The sequence below is a fragment of the Rhinatrema bivittatum genome, unplaced genomic scaffold (assembly GCF_901001135.1).
Source record: "Rhinatrema bivittatum unplaced genomic scaffold, aRhiBiv1.1, whole genome shotgun sequence".
NCBI lineage: Eukaryota > Metazoa > Chordata > Amphibia > Gymnophiona > Rhinatrematidae > Rhinatrema > Rhinatrema bivittatum.
Window position 1 is genome coordinate 164413 of NW_021820737.1, and position 17984 is coordinate 182396.

Genomic DNA, 17984 nt, shown 5'->3' on the forward strand with positions numbered 1-17984 from the left:
GGAATATCAAATTGAAAAAAACCCATAATACAAATTATAAAACAAGCCGTTAAGCCCGTTAAAACGGGCTACATCCCTCTGTCTCTCACCTCCCCCTCATTCTCTCTCCCCTCACTCTTCACCACCCCTCCCCCCCTCCCTCACCCACTCCTCCCTCCCTCCCCCTCACTCCTCCCTCTCCTCTCACTCACTCCCTCCCTCTCTCGCTCAGTCCCACTCACTCCCTCTCACTCAGTCCCACTCACTCCCTCCCACTCAGTCCCACTCACTCCCTCCCACTCAGTCCCACTCACTCCCTCCCACTCAGTCCCACTCACTCCCTCCCACTCAGTCCCACTCACTCCCTCCCACTCCGTCCCACTCACTCCCTCCCACTCCGTCCCACTCACTCCCTCCCACTCCGTCCCACTCACTCAGTCCCACTCAGTCCCTCTCACTCAGTCCCACTCCCTCCCTCCCTCTCACTCAGTCCCTCCCTCCCTCCCTCTCACTCAGTCCCCCCCTCCCCTCTCTCTCTCCCCCCTCTCTCCCTCCCTCTCTCTCCCTCAGTCCCACTCACTCCCTCTCCCTCAGTCCCACTCACTCCCTCTCCCTCAGTCCCACCCACCCACTCTCTCCCTCCCACCCACCCACTCTCTCCCTCCGTCCCTCCCTCCCACTCAGTCCGTCCCTCCCTCCCTCGCTCCTGGCCGCTACGCCGCCGCCCGCTACCGCCGCCATTTTTTTTTTTTTTTTTGACGCTGGCTCAGACCGACGTGCTGGCCCGCACATGCGCGGTAGAGCTGCTCTCTACTGCGCATTTGCGGGCCGTCGGTCAGAGCCCATTTATAAGGTAGATAGTAAAGTAAAATTACAGGTTACAGAGAGCACAAAAGATAAATCTCAGGTTTCTGTGTGCAAGTAAAATTGTGAGCTTTGAGAGGAGTCTCTTGCAGGCTAACTCCCCTCTACTCTCTTTACGGGGCGGTGCTTAGCGCTCCCCCCATTCAAGCTTTTTTTTTTTTGGGTTTTAAAGATTTTATTGCTCAAATTTGCATCAATACAAAAAGATAACATGTTAACGTAACAATGGCATGTAACTGACATCAGATAACACCTGAATATACAAAGCAATAAAACATCAGATATCAATTGAGAGTACTGTGTTTTATGATATATCATTACCAACAAACCGTAATGTGCAGTACCAGATTAAGAACCCTAATCCCTCCCCACTCCCCCCTCCCTCCCCCCAGCAGCCAATTGTATATAAGTGATAAGATATAGGCAAGGTATACTCGCTAGTAAATAGATCCTAAGGTGTCCTGACCTGAGCAAGGAATGCCATATGCAAGATTTCCTAAGTAGTGAGTGAGAATATAAAGGAACAGATATCCCATGCTCCTAACAACTCGCCGAACAGCTTTTAAACCAGGACAGCACTATCCAACCGTTTCCTCCACTCATAGTATTAATGCCAAACATTTCTGAATCTTCCCACTGTGTGTCGAAGATGTGCTGTAATTTCTGCAAATCTATATATGTGTTCAACTTTGCTTTGAATTTCCCCCAGCGTAGGGACCTGAGACGATTTCCATCATCTAGCTATTTCTATTCTAGACGCCGAAAATATATAATTAGCCATGGTATCAGGATGATCCTTCCCCAGACTCAAAGGAAACCCCAGCAGAGCCTGGTGTGGTAAAATGCAAATAGGGACCCTGTAAATCTGAGTCATCCAGAGTTCCAATTGTGACCACAATGGTTGCAATACTGCGCATTCCCACCACATATGAAAAAAAACTACCAGTGGCCGAACATCCCCTCCAACATTGTGTAGAACATGAAGGATACATGCGGTGTAACTTCTCAGGAGAATAATACCATCTCAACACCATCTTCCAGGCGTTTTCAATAATATGTGAGGCTATTAAACCTTTGCCCATTTGAGAAAAAAGCTTCTCCCAGACCCCCAGCTCGAAGGTGCGATGTAAGTCATCTTCCCAGGCTATCACATATGTGGGTTTCTGGAAGGTTTCCCTTCCCAAAAAAGCATATACATTCGATAATAATTTAGTCGTTTGATGTGTATTCAAACATAAACGTTCAAAATCAGATTTCCCTTGCCCTAAGTGCCCCTGTAAATGATGAGACTGAGCAAAATGAAGGAGCTGTAGATATAAGTAAACATCGGAGGCCGCCAAATCATATTGTTGTTGTAAGGCCCGGAAGCTTAACAAATTCTGTGCTCCCCACAACTGCCCCCAATATTGAATGCCCTTTGCGGCCCACCCTTGGAAGGCCTGACTTTCGAAACCGGGGGTAAAGAGAGAGTTAGCATACAAATATGTACAATGATGAAATTCCTGAGTGCCCACCAGCCAGGATTTTTTTGTTTCCCATAACTGTAGGGGGAAGTACCATGGATGGCGGCAAAATATTCAAAGGCTGTAGCACCCAGGTCTTCTTAGGCTGCCAAAGAAGACTACACAATGGTACGGAAGCCATTAATTGCTGGCTAAACACTAGCCAAGGTTTCTGCAGAAAGCTCCTATGCCAATCAACCAGCGTCTTGAATCTAGCTGCTAGGTAATATCTTTCTAAATTGGGTATACCCAAGCCGCCCTGAGATTTATTTCTATAGAGAATCTTACGAGCCACTCTGGGTCTGCGGCCCCCCCCAAATATAAAATAACAGGCGTTTCTGCCACATGATGAGGTTGTGCTTAGGTATGGCTAAAGGAAGCGTTTGGAACAAATACAAAAATTTGGGCAAAATCATCATTTTCACGGCTGCTATGCGGCCAAACCAAGAAATCCTGTATCGATTCCATTCCTCCAAATCCTTAGTGATCTGGGCCCATAATTTATCATAATTGAGCTTAATCATATCCTGCGTTGCGCTAATATGTACTCCTAAATATTTAAGGCTAGTTGGGGCCCATCGAAATCTAAATTTTCCCCGCAAGGACTGCTCCATGTCTTCTGTTACATTGACATTAAGCAACTCCGATTTGTCCCAGTTGATGCGAAATCCCGAAACCTTGCCAAAAGCCTGAAGAGTTTGGGAAACTAGGGGAAGTGACTGCTCCGGGTTGGTGACCAAGATCATAATATCATCCGCGAAGAGTGATATCTTGGAAGAGAAATCACCCACCTGCACCCCAGAAATTCCCGGATTTTCCCGAATTTTATTGGCCAAAGGCTCTAAAAAAATAGCAAACAGCAGTGGGGAAAGGGGACACCCCTGCCTTGTACCTCTGTGGACCGGAAAGGTAGAGGAATACCCCCCATTGACCTTGACACATGCCAAGGGATTCTGGTAAAGTTACTGTAAAAGTCACTGTAAAAAATTTGGTCCAAAATTCATGCGTTGCAATAAGGTAAATAAATAGGGCCAATGAACTATATCAAAGGCTTTCTCGGCATCAACCGAGAGAGCCACCGCTGGAATCAGACGTTGTTTGACCCACCACATCATATCTAATATTTTATGCACATTATCACTGGCCTGCCTACCTGGAATGAATCCAGCCTGATCCGGATGAATAATCTGGGACAGAAACCCATTTAGCCGATTGGTTAATATCTTAGCCAAGATCTTCAAATCAATATTGATAAGAGATATCGGTCTATAAGACCCGCACACCGTAGGGTCTCTGCCAGGTTTAGCCAAGATCGTAATGCCTGCCGTATTAGCCGACGGGGAAAGTGATTGCCCTTCCCTCATGGACTTAAACAATTTGGCTAAGACAGGGGCAAGCTGTGGGGCAAATTGTTTATAGAATCTCCCCGTATACCCATCCAGGCCAGGTGACTTTCCAGGTTTGAGATTTTGAATGGCTTTTTTAATTTCAAGTTCAGAAATATCCTTCTCTAGGATGACCTGCTGCGCGGGTTCTAGGGCGATCAGGTCTGCATGCCTCAAATACTCCTCTATGGCGCTCTGTGTGATCTGCCCATTAGCAGCATATAATTCAGAATAAAATTGCTGAAAGCGCTGCCTAATCTCCTTGCCAGTAGATAACATAGTGCCCCCCTGACTTTTAATTTTAACAACGGTCGCCTGGTCCTGTCTTCGTTTCAATTTCCGAGCCAACAATTTCCCCGCCCTGTTACCCCCTTCAAAATATTTTTGTTGTGTCCGTTCAAGCTGAAACGCGATAGCAGCAGCATCAATGGACGCTATTTGTGTGCGTACAGCCTCAAGGGACGCAAGAACACCCCTTCTCTTTGGATCACGTTTGTGAATGTTCGCTAGCTCCGCCAACAGACGCACTAAGCGCTCGCGTTCTGCAATTCGTTGGCGTTTAATATAAGATGCTCGAGCTATGAATTTCCCCCGTAAGACCACTTTTAAACAGTCCCAAAGCGTGCCAGCATTCACCTCACCATCATTATTAAATGTTAAATAATCCTGTATTTCTTGTTCCATAGAGGTAACAAAACCCGGGTCATTAAGAAGAGAGTCATTTAATTTCCAATAGTGTACCCCTCGATCATATTCGTTAAACTGTAATGAAAACCAAATGGGGGCATGATCCGACCACACAATGGCTTCTATATCTACTTCCGTCACCCGAGGTAACAGGCTTCTACTGCCAAAAAACATATCAATCCTGGAATAACTATTATGTGGGGTGGAATAAAACGTGTAGTTTCTAGATTTTGGAAACCGAGTTCGCCAAATATCCAAAAAGCCCATGTCAGCTATCAACCCCTTAAGCGCCCTTCTAGCCAGCTTAGGATCCGAACTATGCCCTGTGGAAGTGTCCTGGCTCGGGTCCAGGGACAGATTAAAGTCCCCACCTAGAATAATAGATCCCTCAAGTTTAGAAGCCAAAGTGTGATTTAGGGATCGGAAAAAATCTGCCTTTTGAGCAGTGGGCCCATATATGGAGACTAATGACAGAATTTCTCCCCCAAGCTCAATCTTTACCAGAACCATGCGCCCGGAGGGATCTGTAATCGATTCCTTGAATTCAAAATGAACATCTTCATGCAATAAGATTCCCACCCCCGAATACCTTGAAGAAGGAGTGGCAGCGGCCCAGCATTGATAAGGATACTTAGGATGTTTCATCAGGCCCAGATAATGTTTTCGGAGATGGGTTTCTTGGAGGAATACCACAGCGGCCTGCAGCCTCTCTAATTCCTTAAACAATAATTTGCGCTTCCCTGGGCTGTTAAGCCCTTTAGTATTAAGAGAAAAAAATGTTGAGATTACTACCTGATAATCTCCTTTTCCTTAGTGTAGACAGATGGACTCAGAACGAATGGGATAGTATCCGCGTGCTAGCAGTTGGAGACTGATCTGACGTCAGCACGGGGGTATATATATCCCCACAGGAAGCGTAGCAACTCAGTAATCTTCCTTGCAAAAGCTGTTATGGAAATGTGTACTGACGCTCAGTAAAAAGTGAAAACAGGATTCCCCTGACCGATTGATAGGAGCTGGAGACTGCCAGCATTCACAACCGGAAGGCGTTAACACCAGGTAGAGTGTACGCTCTCATGGAACAGAAGGCATGGCTTACCTTGAATCGGTGAAACCCATGTACACAGGCAGCTGGGCGGGATGCTGAGTCCATCTGTCTACACTAAGGAAAAGGAGATTATCAGGTAGTAATCTCAACATTTCCTGGCGTGTAGCCAGATGGACTCAGAACGAATGGGATGTACAAAAGCTTTACTCCCAGCCTGGGCGGGAGGCTGCCTGAGGCCCATGTAGTACCGCCCTCGCAAATGCTGAGTCCTCCCTGGCCTGGACATCCAGACGGTAGAATCTGGAGAAGGAATGGAGGGAGGACCACGTCGCCGCTTTACAGATGTCTGCAGGCGACAGCATCCTGGATTCAGCCCAGGATGTCGCTTGTGCTCTGGTAGAATGAGCCTTGACTTGTAGAGGCAGAGACTTCCCGGCGTCTACGTATGCTGCTCTGATAACTTCTTTAATCCAGCGGGCGATGGTGGGCCGCGAGGCCGCTTCACCTTGCTTCTTCCCGCTGTGCAGGACGAACAGATGGTCCGTCTTTCGTAGTTGTGTCACTTCCAGATACCTGGGCAGCATTCTGCCAATGTCGAGATGGCGTAATAGACGCCCGTCTTCAGATTTCTTCAAACCCGCCGTGGTAGGCAAGGATATGGTTTGGTTAAGATGAAACTGTGAAACCACTTTCGGTAGAAAGGAGGGGACCGTCCGAAGAAGGATAGCCTCCGGAGTGATTCTGAGAAATGGATCACGGCAGGACAGTGCTTGTATCTCTGAGATGCGGCGGGCTGAACATACAGCCAGCAAGAACACCATCTTCAGGGTTAGAGAACGGAGAGACAGGCCCTGAAGGGGTCTGAAGGTGGACCCCGCAAGGAAATCCAAAACAAGGTTGAGGTTCCACCAAGGCACAGGCCACTTCAGTGGCGGACGAATATGCTTGACTCCTTGCAGGAAACGAGAAACATCTGGGTGCTTGGCGATGGTCTTGCCATCCCTCCTGGGACCATAGCAAGACAGCGCAGCCACCTGAACCTTGATGGAGCTGAGGGAGAGACCCTTCTGAAGTCCATCCTGCAGGAAATCCAACACAATAGGGATTGTGGTCGCATGTGGATTGGTGCCAGGAGTGACGCACCATGCTTCAAATACCCTCCAGATGCGAACGTAGGTGAGGGATGTGGAAAACTTGCGAGCTCGGAGGAGTGTATCAACCACAGGCTCCGAGTAACCTCTTTTCTTCAGTCTAGCCCTCTCAAGGGCCAGACCGTAAGAGAGAATTGAGCTGGATCCTCGTGAAGAATGGGACCTTGATGTAGAAGGTCCCGAATAGGAGGCAGGGGAAGTCTGCTGTGGTATTGTCCTTCCCGGTGATGTGGACGGCGGAGATGTCCTGAAGATTCACCTCCGCCCAAGTCATCAGAGGGGCGATCCCCAGAGACACCTGTCGGCTTCTGGTTCCGCCCTGACGATTGAGGTATGCCACCGTGGTGGCGTTGTCGGACATCACTCTGACCGCCCTGTTCTGCAGTCTGTGGGCAAATTGAAGGCAGGCCAATCGGACAGCCCGGGCCTCTAGACGGTTGATGTTCCACGCCGCCTCTTCCCCGTTCCACCGCCCGTGTGCGGTGAGTTCTTCGCAGCGTGCGCCCCAGCCGCTTAGGCTGGCCTCCGTGGTGAGCACAATCCACGTGGGTGAGGACATCTTCGATCCCCTGCTCATGTGGTTGGACTGCAACCACCACCGTAACTGGGTGCGCACTCGGGCAGGTAGAGGTAGGTGCGCGGAGTAGGTCCGCAGATGGGGACTCCAGCGAGAGAGCAGGGCGTGTTGGAGAGGCCTCATATGGGCCCTCGCCCAGGGCACCACTTCCAGGGTGGATGCCATGAGACCAAGAACCTGCAGATAATCCCAGGCGGTGGGTCGACTGGCTCCCATCAAAGACCGGATATGCTGCTGAAGGTGCAACGTCCTCTTGGTGGTGAGACTGACCGTGGCTGCCCGGGTGTCGAACTGTATTCCCAGGTATTCCAGGGACTGGGAAGGCTGTAGGCAGCTCTTGCCGAGGTTGTGAACCCAGCCCAGGCTTTCCAGAAGGGCTATCACTGTCGGTGGTCCGAAGGCTCTCCTCTCGAGATTCGCCCTGATCAGCCAGTCGTCTAGGTAGGGATGGACCAGAATTCCTTCCCGCCTGAGCGCCGCCACTACTACTACCACCACCTTGGTGAATGTCCGTGGCGATGTCGCCAACCCAAAGGGCAGGGCCCGAAACTGGAAATGGCGGCCTAGAACCTTGAAGCGTAGGTAGCGCTGATGATCCGGATATGCAGGAATACCTGACAGGTCTAATGCCGTGAGGAATTCCCCTGGCTGTACTGCGGCCTTGACGGAGCGTAGAGTTTCCATGCGAAACCGCGGGACCCGTAAGTAGCGATTGACTGACTTGAGGTCCAGGACGGGCCGAAAGGTACCCCCTTTCTTGGGTACAATGAAATAGATGGAATAATGGCCAGAATTCACTTCCCAGGCAGGTACTGGGATGATGGCTTTCAAGGACATAAGTCTTGCCAGGGTAGCTTCCAATGCTGTCTTCTTGTGTGCGGGACACGAAGATTCCACAAACGTGTCCAGAGGGAGATGATGAAAGTCCAGATAATATCCCTCCCGGACAACGGCAAAAACCCACTGGTCCGATGTAATCTCGACCCATCTGGGGTAGAAGAGGGTCAACCTGCCCCCTATGGCTCCGTCCCCCAGATGAATCGGCGGATTCTCATTGGGAGGCGCGGCCCGGACCTGAACCCGGGCCTGCTCCCCTCCTGCGCTGCTTGGTCCGAAAGGACTGATTCCCGGCTGGAGGACGTGGTGCCAGGTAACGACTCCTGTAAGGAACGAAACGCTGGGAACTCCTGCCCCTGGAGGGCCTTGGAAAGGCGCGCTGGCCCCTTCGGAACCGATCTTCCGGCAATCTGGCCAGTTTATCAAGGTCGCTGCCAAATAGAAAGGAGCCCTTGAAGGGCAATCTGGTGAGGCGGGTTTTAGAAGGCGCATCAGCCGACCATCTTCGGATCCAGAGCTGCCTCCTGGCCGCTACGGAGGATGAAATCCCTTTAGCGGTTGTCCGTACCAGGTCAGATGCCGCATCCGTAAGGAACGAAAGAGCAGATTCCATGTCCGCCGCTGGAGCGTTGTTCCTAACCTGTGACAAACAGGCACGCGTCACCACCGTGCAGCAGGTGGCGATCCGTAAAGATAAAGCCGCCACCTCAAAGCCTGACGCAGAATGGCGTCCAGTCGTCGATCATGCGGCTCCCTGAGGGCCGTCCCCCCCTTCAACTGGAATGGTAGTGCGCTTGACCACCGCGCTAATCAAGGCATCCACCTGAGGGCACGCCAGCAGATCCTGGATAGCCGGCGCCAATGGGTACATGCTCGTCAGAGCCCGACCCCCTATGAAGGCAGCCGCTCATGGTTCGATATGGCTCAGTCCCTGGAGGGAGGTCCCCCTCGTCCGGGAGTTCGGACTCGTCCTGCGAGACCTCCTGGTCTGACTGATCTGGGCTATCCATCGGTGGGAAGTCCCGCTCGCGGTAAGGTTGTGAAGGCCCAGGAACCGGATCCGCAGGAGCTGCCCCCGGAGCAGCCGCCGCAGGAACTACAGGAACCGTAGGGCCTGGATGGGCAGCCGTTTGCATCTGTACAAAAGCATGAATTCCCTTAAGAGATCCACCCAGGAAATGGAAGCAGCCTCTAAGCGCCGGGGTACAAGCTCCCCCGGGATGCCGGATTGGACGAGACTGCCCCCTAACTCCGGGGTAGCCCCTGGGGAACTGTCCACAAATCGTGGTGGAGACAGGTCCTGGCCCGAGGGTCGCAGGGCCCCCTCACATTGGGCACACAGAGAAACTGGCTCATCCCTGCGCGTGGCCCTAAGGTGGCATGCGGAGCAGAGGCCAAGGGCTGCAATGCCCGAAGCAGGGGGCGCCGTTGCTGAAGACTCCGCAGCTTTCTGATCCATTGAATAAAAGGTGCTCACAAATAATATGCGGCAGCAATAGGCTCTTAATAGCGATAGGCTCTCCATAGCCATAGGCGCTCCATAGCAATAGGCTCTGAAGAGCAATAGGCTCTGAAGAGCAATAGGCACGCAATAAGAAGAGGCGGCAGCAATAGGCGCTTAGTGTGCCCTCAATAGGCTCTCAGCGACAAGCAACCAGCAATATGCATGCAATAGGCATTCAATACGCATTCAGCAATAAGCGGCCAGCAATATGCTCTGAATAGGCATTCAATAAGCTTTCAGTAATAAGCGGCCAGCAATATGCTCTTAATAGGCATTCAACAAGCTTTCAATAATAAGCGGTCAGCAATATGCTCTTAATAGGCATTCAATAAGCTTTCAGTAATAAGCGGCCAGCAATATGCCCCTAATAGGCATTTAATAAGCTTTCAGTAATAAGCGGTCAGCAATATGCTCTTAATAGGCATTCAATAAGCTTTCAGTAATAAGCGGTCAGCAATATGCTCTTAATAGGCATTCAATAAGCTTTCAGTAATAAGCGGTCAGCAAGATGCCGAAACAAAGTCAAGGAGGAAAAAAAAGCCGCGCCTATTACGGGCACGGAGTACCTGAGCCAGGCCCTACGAGGGCGTCCTCCACGGCGTGCCACGCCGCCGATCCTCTGCGCTTCGGAGACCCGTAGGAAGAGACGTACTCCGTACCAGGTTCGGCGCATCCCAGCTGGAACACAGGCGGTCTCCGGCTGCGGGGGAAGGGATCACCTCACCACCGCAATTTGAGGAAATGCACCCGCTACGTCGTCCACGCCGGGACCGAGGGCCTCGTATACCTCACGCGGACTGCGTCCGGGGACTGTGTCACTGCCGCGCTTCGGCAGGACCGAGGACTTTTCCACCGGGGGAGCACGGTAATCACCCCGGGAGCTCGCTGGGGGAGGAACCCGTGGGTATCTACCGCAGGAGCGCGGGGCTCGAAGTCGAAGAGACAGGAAAAACGAATCTAGAATGAGAAGAAAAGAGAAAAATTAAAGTAGTCTTGGAAAGCACGCTCAACTAGCGTGCAGGCACTCCAAACTGCTTTGGAGACGGAAATTACTGAGTTGCTACGCTTCCTGTGGGGATATATATACCCCCGTGCTGACGTCAGATCCGTCTCCAACTGCTAGCACGCGGATACTATCCCATTCGTTCTGAGTCCATCTGGCTACACGCCAGGAAATTTAAAGCTAACCATTAGAGGATATGTTCCCTCCTATCCCGCCTCCTCCCCCCAGGAAACCACCACCCAGGATCCACGTTTTAGAAAAAAGAACCTTATCACCTACAGTCTCAGAAACCTTCCCCTCAGATCCCCTCCCCCCCCCACGCCCAAAAGCACAAATCCTGTGCTCCTAATGATCATGGAGGAAATCATCGTCACTCCTCATGGCACCAACACGGGTGGCAAATTTAAACGTGAAATAACCACCAAGTTTGTTGCTGACAATCATACCAGAAGTCTAGCAAATATTGAAACCCAAACTCGGCTAGTCCCCATTGTCCGTCGCAGGATCAGTCTCAGGATTCCGCTGAAGCCGTCGGCGTCCCTTGGATACTCGCTGCCAGCGAGGCTGGGAGTTGATTGTAGTCGCAATATGGGTCAGGGTAGAACCGGTTCCTTTCGCCACAGGCGGTACTGTGATAATAATACCTGCCTCCTTCAAGATCGCACTCGCCTCCATGACAGTCTTAACGCGGTGTGTAGTGCCCTGAAGCATAAAGGACACGCCTCCAGGGTAAAGCCAGCGGTACCGGATATTAGCCTCCTGGAGTTTAGTAGTGACACAGCGAAATTCTTGACGTTTTCTTAAAGTAGCGGAGGATAAATCAGCAAAAATAGCAATATCTTGGCCCTCCCAAAGCCACGTGCGCTTGCGTCGAGAGATATTAAAGAGCTTTTCTTTCAAGGTGAAGGAGTGGAAACAGACCACTATGTCCCTGGGTCTATTAGCAAGTTTTGGACCCAGTGCTCTATGCGCCCGGTCCAAAAGAATAGTAGGCATGGTGGTGTCTTTCAGGGTTTCTTCATTTTCCCATAGGTACGCAGCAATGCGTTCCACCACAGCAAAGCAGTCCCCATACTCCTCTGATTCCAGCACTCCTCGGATCCGGAGGTTATTTCTCCGGCTCTCCATATCTTCCACTTTGTCAGCTAGGGCTTGATAAGCCACTTGCAAATTCTGGTGGCCAAGTTGCAGCTGAGTCCAGCCCTCCCCTTGGGTGTCTAACCTGAGCTCAGCTTCATCCACCCTTCTGCCCAGCTCTGCAGTTTCCTCTTTCATGTCAGCGATTAGATTAGTTATTTCAGCTTTATAGTTTTTAATGTCCTGCCTCAATTCTATGAACCAACCTCGAATTTCGTCCCGAAAAGGTTCCGAGATTTCAGGGGTCCGCATGGCCGATGTCCCTTCCTCGCTCTCCGAGAGCGGGTGCTCCGACGCCATTTTGAAATTTTCGCCGCTGTGGTTGCCGGCGTCCCGGGAGTAGGAGAACTTTTTTAAATCGCTGATCTTACGTTTTGTTGTCATGCCGTGCTGGGCAGAAGCCCTTCTGCTCACGATCGTGCCGATTTTAAAGAAAAAAAGCACAAAAAATTGCGCGGTGGCAGCGTTTTGGCCCGCGGTGCTCACGGAGCAGCAAAGCTAGGCTGCTCGCATGAGGGGTGACGTCACTTCCTCCTCCCCCATTCAAGCTTTGACCCCTAAATCCTAACATTTTAATGCTCAAGTTTCTGAAAGTCAAATTATTGTGAATCCTATGGGCAGCAATCAGAGCAGCTCATAAGAATGGCTGCAAACATAGGGGCCGATGCAAAAATATTTGCGGAAAGAAGGCACTGACTTTGCAGTGCCCGCTTTCTTAACACACGCATGGCATCCACAGGGGGGGGGGCACCATGCAATATTTAAATTACAGGGTCACGCTAGGAAGGAGGAGCTAGAGTCGTTTGCGTGACCTTAGCACCTTCCTAGCGCGACTCACTGCACTGCCCTGTCTGCCAGTAATGAAAACAGCCGGATATAAAAACGGACGACGTCTGTCTTCATAACTCTGCTGTCTGCTGAGTTATTTTAGTTACTTTAAAAAAAGAAGTACACAAAAGCAGTTTTTTCTGCTTTTCCGTCCTTCTTTTCAAAAGAAAATTGGTTCTTACCTGCTAATTTTCGTTCCTGTAGTACCAAGGATCAGTCCAGACCCTGGGTTATGTCACCAATCCAGCAGAGGGAGGCAGAGAAACATTCTACTGACTCGGATGTATAGCCTGGAGCACCACCTGCAGTCCATCAGTACTGACCAGTAACAAAGCAGAAATTTAACTGCTAACATACAGGCCAATACAGTAAAGTGCAGCCGCGGTTACCCTGCTTCTAACCCGCATTAGTCCAACCTGCGATTCACAATCCCCTTTAACCCATCCTTACCGCCTCTTTAGCTCAACAGGTAACCCTTTCCGCCTGCAGCATGTATATGAGATGTAAACGATCGTATTAACTATTCCCTCCCATACACTAACGCGCGCCCCGATTATCGCTTTTTAAACCTGCACTTTTCCCGTGCGTTTAACCTGCTAACTTACTGCCTACCCTTACCCCTGCGTTAGAGGCAGGGGTAAGGGTAGGCGGCAAACTTTCCCCCAGCCCCCGCTCACCTGCCCTGGCTGCGTCCATGGGTGCCGGTCTCCAGGGCAGCCCCAATCCTCTCTATCCTCCTCCCGAAGCAACTTTAACCAAAAGAAAACCTAAAATCCCCTCCTCCCGAATCTAGGCGCAGGGCGAAAAGCGACTCGACGTGTAAAGTGTTACTTACTTTTCTTGCAGCCCTCCTCTGGAGACGCACCGCGGCTCCCCTGCCTCCCGGGGGCAGCCGGCGGCAAAAGCGGCCCCCGCCGGCGACGATGGATACTCGTGGATGCTCGTAGTGCACAGGCGCTCAAGCCAGCGAAGCGTACAGGCGTGCGTGACGTCACGGCGTACGTTCATGCGCTTCGCTGGCTTGGGGGCCCGTGCACTACGAGCATCCACAAGCATCCATCTTCGCCGGCGGGGGCTGCTTTCGCCGCCGGCTGCCCCCGGGAGGCAGGGGAGCCACGGTGCGTCTCAGGAGGAAGGGAAGAGAGGGCTGCAAGAAAAGTAAGTAACACTTTACATAGCAAGGCGCGAAAAGCGACTCGCTTCGGGAGGGGATTTTAGATTTTCTTTTAAAGTTGGGATCCACTTCCTGCTACCTGTCATTTGAAATGACAGGTACCAGTGCACCCAGGATATTGTATAGGCGCTGTATAGCGCCTATACAGTAAAATGGATTGCGCTTCATGGACGCAGCTTGCATTTGCATGCCATTTTAATACGGTATCGAGCGGTAGGTGAGCCGGACTGTGCGTGCGGCAAACACGGGTGCGCCCGGCACTAACGCACCTCATCCTACCGCTCCTTACTGTATCAGCCTGATATAACTAGCTATCTAAACAGGATAACGAATTTCCAACTCACAAATCCTAAATGGAAGCAGAATAAAAAAAAAAATAAATAAATTCTTGGGAATAAACCAGAAAATATTAAGAAAAATAGATAGCATGAAAGGCGAATTAAACACCCAAACAGTGAACAAGTGGACTCTCCGTAAAGATAAATATAATACAGACATAAAGGGTGGGCGTCTGGACTGATCCTTGTTACTACAGGAATGAAAATTAGCAGGTAAGAACCAATTTTCCTTTCCCTGTACATACCTGGATCAGTCCAGACCCTGGGATGTACCAGAGCTGATTCAATTAGGGTGGGACCCAGAGAGTCCCGCTCGGAGAACACACTCTCCGAAGGCTGTTGAACTTGGGAGCGTGAACATCCAAGCGGTAATGACGAGCAAAAGTATGCAACAACTTCCAAGTTGCTGCCTTACAAATCTCCTGAGGAGAAACTGACATTCTGCCCAAGAGGTTGCCTGTGACCTAGTGGAATGAACTCTCAAACCTTCAGGAAGATCACGACGAGCAAAAAGATAAGCTGAACGAATTGTCTCTTTTAAAAAACGAGCAATCGTAGCTTTAGAAACATTATGACCTTTGCGAGGACCACTCCACAAAACAAATAAGTGATCAGACAAACGAAAATTGTTTGTAACATCAAGATAACCCAACAGTGCTCGTCGTACATCCAATTTCTTAAGATCCTTAGAGGAAGGATCCAAATGATCTAAACACGGAAAAGCTGGAAGCTCTATGGACTGATTTAAATGGAAAGAAGATACTACCTTAGGTAAAAAAAGAAGGAACAGTCCGTAATGAAATACCTGAATCAGAAATTCTAAGAAAAGGCTCTCTGCAAGACAAGGCCTGCAACTCTGAAATTCTACGAGCTGAAGAAATGGCCACAAGAAACACCACCTTCAACGTGAGATCTTTCAAAGTCGCATGATTAAGGGGTTCAAAGGGAACTAAACACAGAGCCTTAAGGACCAAATTCAAACTCCAAGCAGGACAAGGATTCCAAAATGGAGGACGTAGATGTTGTGCGCCTTTGAGAAAACGCGCTACATCCGGATGCGCAGCCAAGGAAAATCCTTAAATCTTACCACGAAAACATCCAAGCGCTGCTACTTGCACCCGTAAGGAACTACAGGACAAACCCTTGGCTAATCCATCTTGTAAAAACGATAAAATATTTGATACAGAAGAGTGAACTGGATATACTTGATGCTTATTACACCAAGATTCAAAAACCTTCCACACCCTTGCATAAGCCAAAGATGTAGAAGGCTTTCTAGAACGCAATAAAGTAGCTACTATGGCATCTGAATAACCTTTATTCTTTAACCGATGCCTCTCAAAAGCCATGCCGCTAGAAAGAAGCGTTCGACCTCTTCCAAACAAACTGGACCCTGAGACAGAAGGCACGGTAGGTCTCGAAATCGAAGGGGACCGTCCAGGTCCGCAAACCACGGACGGCGTGGCCACTCCGGAGCCACTAAGACAACGCTGACTTGTTGAACTTCTATCCGACGCAGAACCTTGCCGATCAGAGGCCAGGGAGGAAACACATAGAGAAGAACATCCCTTGGCCAAGGAAGTACTAGAGCGTCTACTCCTTCTGCTCCTCTTTCCCTCCTGCGGCTGTAAGAACAGAGGGGCTTTGGAATTCTGAAATGTGGCCATGAGATCCATTGCCGGAGTAGACAATCTGCTGCATATCATTTGATAGGCTTCCCTGCATAGTTCCCACTCGCCTGGGTCGAGATGATGTCGACTGAGAAAGTTGGCTTGAATGTTATCTACCCCGGCAATGTGTGAGGCTGCGATGCTGAGCAGATGTTGTTCCGCCCAGGCGATCAGCTGTTGAGCTTCCTGAGCTACCAGTAAAGCTTTGGGTTCCTCCCTGGCGGTTGATATACGCTACCGTGGTCACAATGTCGGAAAGAACCCTTACCGACTTCCCGCAAAGTAGAGGTTGAAGAGCGATTAAGGCTAAACAAACCGCTCTGGTCTCTAACAGATTGATCGGCCACTGCGCTTCCTCTTCGGACCACTGACCTTGAACAGATGTTTTCAGACATACCGCTCCCCAGCCTGAAAGACTGGCGTCGGTAGTGACCACAGTCCATTCCGGAATCTCTCGAGGTACACCCTGTTGTAGATTCGCTGGTTGTAACCACCAATCCAGGCTGGAACGAGCAGTCTCTGTAAGAGGAAGGGGAAGGTGGTATAGTTCCGAAACCAGATTCCAGCGTGAAAGCAATGCAGACTGAAGTGGTCTCATATGTGTGAAGGCCCAGGGAACCAACTCCAGAGTAGAGGTCATTGAACCTAAAACTATCAAATAATCCCACACACAAGGAATAGGAATAGACTGTAAGTGTCGAATTTGTGATTGAAGCTTGAGAAGGCGATGCTCTGGAAAGAACACTATCCTTTGACGAGTGTCAAACCATGCACCCAAAAACTCCAGAGATTGGGAAGGCAATAGGTGACTCGTCTTCGTTGATCACCCAACCTAGAGACAGCAAAAGGGCGATTACCCTGTAGATTGCATAACGACAAAGAGATTCCGACTTTGATCGAATTAACCAATCGTCCAGGTTCGGATGTACCAACAGGCCCTCCTTCCTGAGTTGTGCGGCCACCACAACCATTATCTTGGTAAACGTTCTGGGAGCTGTGGCTAAACCAAACAGGAGAGCCCTGAATTGGTAATGTTGCCCTAGAATGCAAAACCTGAGAAACTTCTGATGATTGGATCGAATGCCGATATGAAGATAAGCTTCGGTGAGGTTGAGAGATGCTAGAAATTCTCCTCTGTGTATCGAAGCTATGACAGATCTGAGAGTTTCCATCCGAAACTTTGGAATCCTTAGACAATGGTTGACTCTTGAGATCGAGAATGGGACATAAGGTTCCTTCTTTTTTGGGAACACTGAAGAAAATTGAATAACGACCTCTCCGATGCTCTGATGTTGGAACTGGAACTATGGCTCCTAGATCACTTAAATGCTGTAGAGTCTTGGATTATGAGACGCTTTTGTAGGGAGGAACACGGGGAGATTAGAAACAGGTGGCGAGGCCTCTGAACAAAATCTAAAGCGTAACCTTGACTTATCACTGATAGAACCCATTGATCCGACGTACATCTAGCCCATTCTCCGTAAAACTGAGACAGCCTGCCCCCTATGACGGGAACCGGAGAAAGGACCGGCCTTATCTCATTGGACAGACTTTGTACCTCCTGAGACTTGGGAAGTTCCAGGTCTGCCAAAGCGACGGCCACGAAAGGACTGAGACCAATTCTGTTGTCTACCTGAAGAATGTTTAGCTGGAAGAGCCGGACGAGAAGAACGAAATCTTCTGTTAGACCGAAAACGAGATGAGAAAGAGCTTCTAGGTCTAGGACGGTGCTCTGGCAATTTGTGAATCTTATTTTCCCCTAGGGACAAAATTAAATCGTCCAAATTCCTTACCAAATAACATTTTTCCCTTAAAGGGTAAAGCTCCTAATTGAGCTTTGGAGGATGCGTCTGCAGACCAATTCCTCAACCAAAGAAGTCTGCGAGACGATACTGAAGCAACGCTAGAACGAGTCGAGGTCCTAAGGAGATCATATAAGGCATCTGCACTGTAAGCAACAGTAGCTTCCAGTCTACCAGCCTGTGCAGCTTCCTCTTCAGAAAGGGAAGAATTGTTCTGTAAAGCTTGGAACCATCTTAGTCCAGCTCGCAAAGCCAAGCTACTACACGTGGCCACCCGCACACCAAGAGCAGAAACCTCAAAACTTTGCTTAAGCTGAACTTCCAGCTTACGATCTTGGAGATCTTTAAGAGCCGTTGCTCCAGTTACTGGAATAGTTGTCTTCTTAGTGACAGCAGATACAGCGGCATCTACCTTAGGAAATTTTAAAATTTCCAAAGCTTCCTCAGGTAATAGATACAATTTTTCCATAGCTCGTGCTACCTTAAGACCCAATTCAG

The 17984-nt window shown here is 49.8% G+C and overlaps 1 protein-coding gene across 1 annotated transcript in view; it reads right to left on the bottom strand.

Annotated features, from left to right (window-relative positions):
- LOC115082052 overlaps positions 1-17984 on the bottom strand; it is a 157065-nt gene that overhangs the window by 91249 nt on the left and 47832 nt on the right. The window contains 1 exon segment of the mRNA XM_029586316.1: positions 11087-12080. Coding sequence (XP_029442176.1) covers positions 11087-12080 — 994 coding nt within the window.